At 35.5% G+C, this 10,512-nt stretch overlaps 1 protein-coding gene across 1 annotated transcript; it reads left to right on the top strand.

The window, feature by feature from the left end:
• Positions 1 to 275: 275 nt before the first annotated feature.
• Positions 276 to 10,482, top strand: Ac13e (Adenylyl cyclase 13E). Its single transcript, XM_070298155.1, has 8 exons — positions 276 to 674; positions 1,588 to 1,877; positions 1,970 to 3,351; positions 3,443 to 3,697; positions 3,771 to 4,219; positions 4,306 to 4,461; positions 4,557 to 4,756; positions 4,829 to 10,482. Exons 2-8 carry the CDS (start codon positions 1,597 to 1,599, stop codon positions 6,549 to 6,551), a joined length of 4,446 nt encoding a protein of 1,481 aa, XP_070154256.1. The 5' UTR covers positions 276 to 674; positions 1,588 to 1,596; the 3' UTR covers positions 6,552 to 10,482.
• Positions 10,483 to 10,512: the final 30 nt, after the last annotated feature.

Below are 10,512 nucleotides of genomic sequence, written 5' to 3'. Positions count from 1 at the left end.
GCAATGGGCGCGTTCCACTTAACGACTGCACGCTCATGGTATCATTTCATCCTTGTCGTTCACCGAAAGTTAAACAAAGACGGATGATGCTCGCGAGCGTTGCGGTCGTTAAGTGGAACGCGTCCAATGAGAATTAAGGCCGGATCTACAACACATCTCGATAGGTGTAGTAAGCTTTTAGTCTTTAGAATTATATCGATCAAAAGTTTGAAGTCGTAAGCTTTAAAAACTGGGATTTGATCAGCGCGCTTAAAACTTAAAGATTAGAGCGTGAAATATTTCTGGCCGAAAACTATGTCATATTTTAGGGCTTATTGTTAGAGCAGAAGGCTAAAGGCTTATTATACTTATTGTAGACTCAGCCTAAAGGAACAGTTGATGGATTCAAAATGGCTGCGGAACGTCGTAGCGGAGAATGTTTTAACAGTTTCGACGGAAACGCGTAATATTTTTACACCCGTAATAATTTATCCATCGGGCCGTCCGTGTGCCTCGGCGTTGACTTCATCGAGGTCTCTTCGCACCTCTGTGACGGTCGCTCGAAGGAGAGCCGCGAAAAAAATGGCGCTCTATGACATTAGCTGATTCTCGCAAATACCTCCGATGTCATTAAGGAGGATGATTTCTCAAATTTTCCGGCGTTCTCGCCCTTGATTGAAACGAATCAACTTGCGGTGAGTCTCGTAGAATCATTACTCTTAAATCTCATGTCTGATTTACATCGTCAAATAATAATTAATGAGTTGACATTGAAGTTGACAATTTATACATCGCGCTTGTAATGATGTATGTACATAAGATGAGAAAATTTGCGAAAAATACTTTGTATAAAATATCTGTAATTATATTGTCGTTAATATGTGTAAAGAAATCTATTTTACAAAATAAAAAAGATGCTTCTCTGTTACGAATCATTTTGATAAAAGAAGGTTGATATTCTAAAATAAATATAAAATGTATTTTTCTTTATCGTTTAAATATTTTGTGTGTATGTTTATATGACTATATATTTAGTATTATACTTATTATTGTAATAATGTAACACAAAGGAACCAGAGCAAAAGATGTCCACTGTGAAGGTCTTTATTGGTAGCGTTTGTTAAATGTGTTTTATACAGCTGCTGCTTATTATTGTTGCAACAGCAATACATATATCAATAGTTTAAGCTGCATGATATTTACAGATGCCAATCAATAGAGTAATTGTCTTATATATGTATAATATGTATGTATGTGTATAATCATATATATATATATATATATATAGTTTATATATTTCTTTTTTATTTGTGGAATAAAAAAGAGATGCAAATTTTATATGTATAAAATATGTATGAGAAGAAAAATATATATTTATCTAATAAGAATATACATATAAAATATAATTTTAATTTTTCAGTATACTCTATATCATAGAATTATTTTTATAATATATGCGAACAAATGATGATAATTTCGTCAATCTTATCAGCAATATATATATTTTTCTCAGATTATATATATTACTTTTTAATCTAATTAAATATTGCTTAGATATTTTTTCTATATTCCTGATCAATATCATTACTTCTTTTTCAATATTATTAGATCATCAATATGTCTCCTCACTTGAATCGGAAACGTGGCTCATCCGTCAGTTTTACCAGAGCAAAGGATGATAGCGAAGATGCCGAGGACGAGATTCACATATCTCTAGCGCCATATATACAGACATACTTGGCGCATAGTACTCAGGGCTTGGGATGCTGCGGTATCAGCCTACCCGTACCGTTCGAACGTGCAGCACCAAGATCGTGGTGGAATCCCAGATTTGATTCGGAAATCCTTGAGGAACAGTTTAAGAGAAGTGCCTTTCCTCAAATTAGATTAAGATTTCGGTTTGTAATATGATATATATACATGTGATCAAAGTAATCTGTATTTTGATTACAATTAGAAGATTGTTCTGATCATTTATTATTTCTTACAGATATGCTCTCACATACATCCTGCTGGTGTCTTTATCGTGGCTGATGTACTTTGTAATAATCGGAATAGAGAACGAAACATCGACATGGGCGGCGATAGCGGGTCTTTTCGGTATCGTCGCTGCCACGGTATCGGCTGTACTTTATTTAACATATACAGATTACTACAGATCTTATGTACTGACGACTTCTCTGGGAGTCGCGTCCACGCTCTGTTTCCTATCCTTGTTCTTCCTTGCCATGGTGCCGCCACACGTGGACGGACTAACGCTGGTCGGACATTTTGCTCTGTGCTCAGAAATTCTATTGATAATTTATACGGTGCTGCCGATGCCGCTCTACGCCTGCGTGGGGATAGCCACGTTTTACTCATTAATGTTTGAAATCTTGACTGCCTATTTGTATGGCTCGAAGGATATGCAACACAGCGAACGGATTATACGAAATAATTCCTCAGGACTGAATAATACGACGGCGGAGAAAACATTAGTACTTACGCATTCATCCCTAAAGGATCCTCTAATTGTTGCTGGTCTACAGAATGTGATACGTAATATTAGTGAACTTACTACAACAATTAGCAGTACAGAAGCGATATCGATGATGCTACATGAAGATAAAGATATAATACAAAATATGGGATCCGGATTTCTAGAACGAGAACCGATAGCTCAACGATTGTATAGTGCTATAATTGACTCGAGTATCTTGACGAGATTAAATTCCAGCATCCCATCCATGATTAGATCCACTATTAACTCAACTGTAAAAGCATCTTCTAGAGATAATTATACTAGCGATGACATGCTCGATGCCAGTGATATCGACTTTTCCACGAATCTCGCGATAAGGATCTTGATGCAGATTTGTATTCATTTGATAGGCATGCACATCTTGATAATGACCTTTGTAAGAATGCGCGGTACGTTTATGAAGGTCGGTCAATCTCTGCTGGTTCGTCGACAATTGGAAGTAGAAAAACAACTGAAAGAGAAGATGATACATTCAGTGATGCCACCGAAAGTTGCGGACTGGCTTATGGAGGAGAGCGAGCGCGAGAGAGAGCGAGAGGATTCTCTGAAGAAAGGTTCGATACCATCCAATAACACAGACATCCGTTCGTTGTTTCGCCCGTTTAATATGCATTCTATGGAAGACGTGAGTATCCTGTTTGCTGATATCGTCGGATTCACCAGAATGAGCTCCAACAAAACCGCGGAGGAACTCGTAGGCATACTCAACGATTTGTTCGAACGTTTCGACGATCTTTGCGAGCATCATGGATGCGAGAAGATCTCTACGTTAGGGGATTGCTACTATTGCGTTAGCGGATGTCCTGAACCGCGGTCCGATCACGCCAAGTGCTGCATAGAAATGGGGCTAGGTACGTGCAAGCAACATTATACCAGATACTATAATACTCAGAAAATCTCAATCATGAAACTAATATTGTACATTATTTATTTTATTAATAGCTATGATCGAAGCTATAAAACAATTTGACATCGAGAGACGGGAAGGCGTAAACATGAGAGTGGGTGTGCACACAGGCACCGTACTCTGCGGAATTGTAGGTACCAAAAGATTTAAATTCGACGTCTGGTCGAATGACGTGACTTTGGCAAACAAATTGGAGAGCACGGGAAAGCCTGGCCGTGTACATCTGAGTGAAAATACTTTGAGATTTTTGGGAGACCAATACATCACGGAAAATGGAGAACTAGTTAATGGTAAGTAAAATAATATACAAAAAAAATTCTGAATTTTTTATTATGTACACGTGTTCATTTTTTATCATTTCAGGTATTAAAACTTATTTTATTAGAGCCCGTAAATCAGATTTTATGAATCAATTTATTACAAATGTTACGTCACCCAAGAGTATCTCGCCGTTGATGCAATCGCGGAATCGTTTGGCATCGTGCAACAATCAAGTCAAACCGCGCCATCACTATCTTCATATGGTCACCAACGCGAGCTGTTACAGGATGAAGGCCAATTCTTTGCCTAGTATTTTGGATTCTGAAAACGATGGTGATACTATGGATGAAAAAGAGGATTCAAACAAAAGTCCAACGTCTACCGCTAGTTATGGCAAAAAGAAAGTGCGGAGTAAGCCATGGAAATATCTACAGAGACAACGAACAACCGAGGAAATGATACCTTTGGAGATAGAAGAAGGAAGAAATATCGTTAAAGGACAAACAAAATTCGATATGCAGACATATGAGGAATGCAATGGATTTAGACGAGTTAGTGGCGCTTTTTATCTTTTTTTTTTCTGATTATCGCATACTTTATGACTGTGGTTAGCGCTTATGGTCGGTTCTTATTATAGATCCCTCTGGGTAATGGCGTTGAAATGGATCCAAATCCTGTACCTTCTAGTCCTTTATTATCTGGTCAAGAGCCGATTAGTCATGCTTCTTCCATTTGCAGTAGGAAAGACTCCGGTATCAAGAGTAATAGCAGGCGAAGTAGTATACAACAACAGGTATGTTTTTATAAATCTTGTATTATCTTTTGATATATTTTTAATCACTAGATAAGATAAATTGCTTTATGAGACATTTTTTTACGGATTTGCAGTTGTTCCTATTGAACGGAATGGCCCAGGGTGATTTATTAGGACACAGGGTCAGTGGTTATTATACCTCTAGTTCAACGTTAAACTCCACTCATGAACCTTCATCATCAGTGCCCCCTTATCCGTTTCCCCCGATGGTAACTGATACATTCGGTGCGTGTTTTCATAAATTACGCAAGCAATCCGATCTTCAATTAATTAAGTAAGTAAATCATTTTTCAGCACGTTTTAAAAATATTGAATTTTTTTTAAGATTTTATCTTTTACTTTAAAGGTGCGTACAGGACAATGTGAGCTCTCAGCGCTCATACTTCGTCAAACCGCCGCTTTCAAGCGTTACTCTCTTTTTCAAGAACGAGGAAATGGAGAGAGAATACCGAGAAAATGCGCACAAAGCCAGCGAGTGTATTGGCGATAATCCTCCTACCTTGGCTACCTCAAGATTCAATACGTATTTCGACATCTTGATATCTGCCCTGGTCTACACGGCTATCACAATCTCGCTTTTTCTTCTCTGCAAACCGACGATTTATTACATGATATTCTCTGTGCTCACCACCGCTATTCAAGTTATCGCGGTGTTACTCTGCATTCGGCAGCTTTTTTATCCACACATCGCTCATACGACGTTCACGCAGAGTATCTTTAGATTCTTTTCCCGATGGTATCCGTGGCATGCGTGTGGCGCAATTTTGGTCGGTTTACCGATCATCTCCATCTTGCTTAATTTCACGTGTAACAGTTTTCGGAGTCTGAGCAACTTTGAATATTACTACAGCTATCTAATCTTCGTCGGGCTAGTCCATTTCTGCAATTTCACGCAGCTCAATTGTTGGATGAAGAATCTATTAGTTACCCTCACCGGCGTACTATTCATCTGTCTTGTGATAAGTCACATATCGCCATATCAGCAGGAGAATCTCAGTAGTATTAATAGTAGTAGCGATCCTGGTAACAGCTCGCAATCGGCACAATTGGCGGCATTGTATCCAAATTTTTTCAAATCGTTCACGAATGAACGGAGCGATTTAAATGGTTCGGGAAGTATTCCGAACGCAACGAGAGATTTTGTCGTCTCGACTGCTGCGACAAGAATGTCGATCGCGAAACATACAGAGCGACAAGAAACGTTTACTACGATTCGAAGAGAGGCTTACACTGGGTATAACGAGAGATTATACAATTCAGAAATATATTTAGATATGGTGCTGTTGTTGTTACTGGTCTGGTTTTTGAATCGTGAATTTGAGATCAGTTATAGATTGTGTTTCCACGGTAATGCGGTTGCAGCGCGCGATAAGACGCGCGTGCAATCAATGAAGAATCAGGCCGATTGGTTATTGCATAATATTATACCGAAATATGTTGCTGATCAGCTGAAGACAACCGCCAAGTACTCGCAGAATCACAAATCTGTGGGCATCATCTTCGCCAGTATTGTCAATTTCAACGAGCTGTACGACGAGTCGTATCTGGGCGGTAAGGAATATCTGCGTGTGCTCAATGAGCTTATAGGCGATTTCGACGAGCTGCTGGAGAAACTGGAATACGCGAATGTCGAAAAGATCAAGACAATCGGTAGCACATTCATGGCTGCGAGTGGTCTGAATCCACAAGTGAGGCAGCAAAGCGAGCACGAATACACGCATCTATTCCAGTTGCTCGATTTTGCTGTAGCGATGCACAAAGTGATATACGATTTCAATCGGGATCTGTTGGGCTTCAAGCTGGTCCTACGAGTCGGTTACAATTACGGCGATGTAACAGCCGGCGTTATTGGCGCTACTAAATTGTATTACGATATCTGGGGCGACGCGGTCAACATTGCGTCACGAATGGATTCCACCGGGGTCGCCGGTAGGATACAGATGGCCGGCAATTGTCTAGATGCTCTGTCGGAACGATATGAGTTCGAGCCGCGCGGACAGGTGTACGTCAAGGGCAAGGACAATATGGATGTGTTTTTGTTGTTGGGAAAGAAGAAGAATGCTGGTTGACGATCAACGCTTAAAAGCTCCGTGCCGATATTCTGTATAGCTATGATATATCAAGAGGATCCGAAACTGTTCGTGGCCTGAACGATCATAGCATTTAGAATAGGATCTGGCTATTTTTAGTATCTGAACATTTTTTATAGCTTAATATTTTACTGTGCTTGTTTTTCGGAGAGCATATGAACTGAATTGTGTGAATTAGATTGCATTAATTTTTCCGATTTTTATTTCCAATTATTTCTTTCAAATTTTATGCATTGGTTACACTATAAAAAAATATTTCTCCACTGATAATATCTGGATTTTCTTGTCCAAATATTAAAGATTTTTTTCTTTCTATTTATTCTTTCATGATAATATGTAATATAGATGTAAAGTATAATGTGCATAAATGTTTAATAAAATATTTGAAAATAAGAAGTGGAAAAATTATCAGTGCAATTCTATTCAATTCGTACACTATACGGAAACTCAAATTTTTTTATTATATATTTTTTTTAAATTGTGAAAGATATTAATGTGATGGACAGAGCCATTATTAATAACCGATTTACGCTGAAATAATGATCAGAGAGACGTGTAACAAAACAGATTTAAAAAGGAAAAGTGGGAAGAAAGATGTGTATATATATATGCGTATATATACACATATGTACATATTGTTCGAACAATAGTCGTATATGTGCCCTACTGAAAAAGAAAACATACTCGCCTTATCCGTTGACTGCTCAAACTCAGCTAACGAAAGATATTTATTAATGAGAGATGTTATTATTGTATTTTTGTAAATATCGAACGATATATATATTATATATGTATAATGGGAAGAGATATATATGTATATCCTGGGAGATTATCTGAGATCTGCCTTTGTCTCAAGTACAAAACTGGATGAGAGAAGGGGCGGAGGAATCTTTTTTTAGGAACGTTTTACGTTATTGAGCATCGAAATGGTAGTAATTATATTTGTGTATGGGTGTAGATTATACGAATGTGATTCTTGCGCGAATATATATGTGTATATTTGTGATGTATCTGATCTATATTTGTTTCCTATAAATCGAGTCTCGAAAATATATAATTTTTTTCAAACGAATGAACGGTGATAATGAAATGTTTTTACGATGTAACTTTGATAAATTGATTTAAAAAATGTTGCGTTTCTATTCTATTCTCAATATTCTAGGAGTAACAGCGAAATGCGTCCTGCGCGACAAAAGTCAACGAAACTCGAGGAAATACCCCGTTATAAGATAAATCAATTTTAAAAAGTAAAAAAATAAATTTACACGGTCTTGTCTTCCTGTCTTATATTATAACACGACATATGTGATGGAAGAAAGATAAATTATATACAAGCGTCGTTTGAAAATTAATCTACATAGAAGAGATAAGGAGAGATGAATGAAGTGAAATTTTAGGGTCTTAGCGATAACAAATGATGAAAAATAATTTTACCAAAGACCAAAGATAGGGAAGTAAAGCCAGAACGTATGCATATATAAAAGCGTACATTTCGTTTAGAGTCTGTTGTACAATGCATACGTGCATTGAATAAATTGCATTATACACATTCCAAACAAAGCACGCGAGCAGCTGGCCGCAAGTAACAAGCTCATAACAAAGTGCTTCTTGTCGCACATTATAAGCCATATAAACGTCTCTGTCGTTACATCTGGACACGAACCTGCTACTCGGATTCCAAAGAATATTCTACTGCATTTTTTTGTAAATCTTAACGATAAGCGATTGATGGTTTTATGCTGTAAGAAATAGTATTTATGCATATTGTTATGTACCCCATATATGTGTACAAATTTTGAGAATTTATCTGGATTATATTGACAAAAAGGAAACTAGGCGCTTTGTATTTGTTATATGCGGTATATACGATACAAGTATAATGCGATAAATTTGGGTTTGGATCACAATCGGCATTGTATATCCTGCACGTAATGTGGTTGTAATTTTAAGCAATATTTAACTTAATGAAATATTGTTTCACGTGAAAGTAATGTCATGTATAATATAGAAAGGATATCAAGAGATCCCAATTTCTGTAAATATGCTGTAAAATATTTATAGCTTCTATGTAAAGTATAGGATCCTCATTTCGGAGAAATCGAAAGAGAATTGTGGTGCTGTACAGAATAAACTGTGCAATGTATCGATTTGTCGTATCGTGAAATATTTCGTACGAAAATTATAAGAGAAAGAGAGTCAATTATAAGTGTTTGCGTTATATATCGAATATATAATGAAAGAGAGATAACAGCTCATTAGTCAAAACGTATCCATGAACATCATGATTTATAACATGTAATGATAATATATAAATATATGTTTATTATATTCGTCGATATTGAAAAGAAAACATATTACATACGCGTGTGTGAGAGATATCAAATAAAATATATTATGTAAATTGGATGTGTGTATGTATATTTATCAACATACACATGTCTTGCGGACAACGAGACAAAGACGCCAAGCATATTAATGACAAACATGTCATATTATTGTCAATGTAATTTCTTTATTACAATATAATATATACAAGATATTATAGCTGATTTAGCTATAGTTGATGTACAAAAACGAGCAAGGTCTTGAAAATAAGCGGATTTCCGCTTCCTTCTTGCCTGGCATAAATCAATAATGTTACGTCGGAACATTAATATTATAACAAAGTGCAATGATTTGTTTTTACACACACACATATACACATATATATGTATATAAACAAAGTAATTATCGTACTTTGTTTATATATATATATAGATTATCCCATATAGAGTACAAATCGGTACTACTTTGTCAAAATTTTATTTTTTAATATGTCAATACAGTGCATTTGCTATTTCTTGATCGATTTCGTGTAAAAATTTTGGCAATTTTTTTATAATTAAGTCTAATATATTTAAATTATTATAATGAAAAATTTTCATTTTATATGAGAGAAAGAGAGAGAGACATTCTTTCGTATATATAAGAAAGAACTCTCTCTTGTAGCAAAATGTGCTTTTTGGCTCTGATATTAACAAAATAAACATTAATGTATGTAATGTAAATGTTAAACCTTATAATAAAATCACATCCCAAAATTTTTACGGGAAGAATCAAGAAATAACAAATGCACTGTATTGCACTCTTGATCGAGATATCGAAAACAATGCATTTCCAAAAATCTTACCAAAGGAAAAAGATGCTTATTTTTTGAGATAAGGTAGTACCAATCTGTACCTTATTTATAGGATATTCTATATGCACATATACATGTATTAACAAACGTTATGAAAATATTTGGATAATAATCTTGATAATTTACATGTAACAATCAGTTAAATACATAAGTATACAAATGTGATGTAATCCAATAGGTCATATTATCAATAATAAAGAAAGGATTGTCATTGTAAAAATAGTGCTGTTACAAACTCATTGATCTATAATTTAGCAAATCAATAAAGTAATCGAAAATGGTTGTTTGTAAGATAAGCAGATTTTTGTAATACTCCGGAAGAATGGTTCCCGGATAATTATTGTAATTATTTTTTTGTGCCATTGCGTACATTTTGTCGATATTCACGTATATCATTAACGTAATGGCATGCACTATTCTAAAAAAAAAAAAAAAAAGTATATATGACACGTTATGAGAAATTGTGGCAATGTGCGAACTTTCAATGTACACATGTGTATCAGGTGTTTCCGTTATACAAATAATAATGATTCGGCAAGAATGCAACGAAAAAGAAACACTTGTACTATCTCTTTGTCAGCAATGTTCCATTGATAAAAAAGGTAAATGCTTTTGAAAGAGATCATCTTACACATTACAAGCGATAGATTTTTTTTTGTTAATTGTAAATTAAGTCTGATAGCTACTTTTACACTCTCATACAATTTATAAATTGTACATGTGATTATATATATTCATATAAATACATATACATATATATAT

Source organism: Polyergus mexicanus, unplaced genomic scaffold, assembly GCF_030449975.1.
Source record: "Polyergus mexicanus isolate NDT 795.1 unplaced genomic scaffold, iyPolMexi1.0 SCAF_1, whole genome shotgun sequence".
In the NCBI taxonomy this organism is placed as follows: Eukaryota; Metazoa; Arthropoda; class Insecta; order Hymenoptera; family Formicidae; genus Polyergus; species Polyergus mexicanus.
This window is presented reverse-complemented; position numbering and strand designations above follow the sequence as displayed.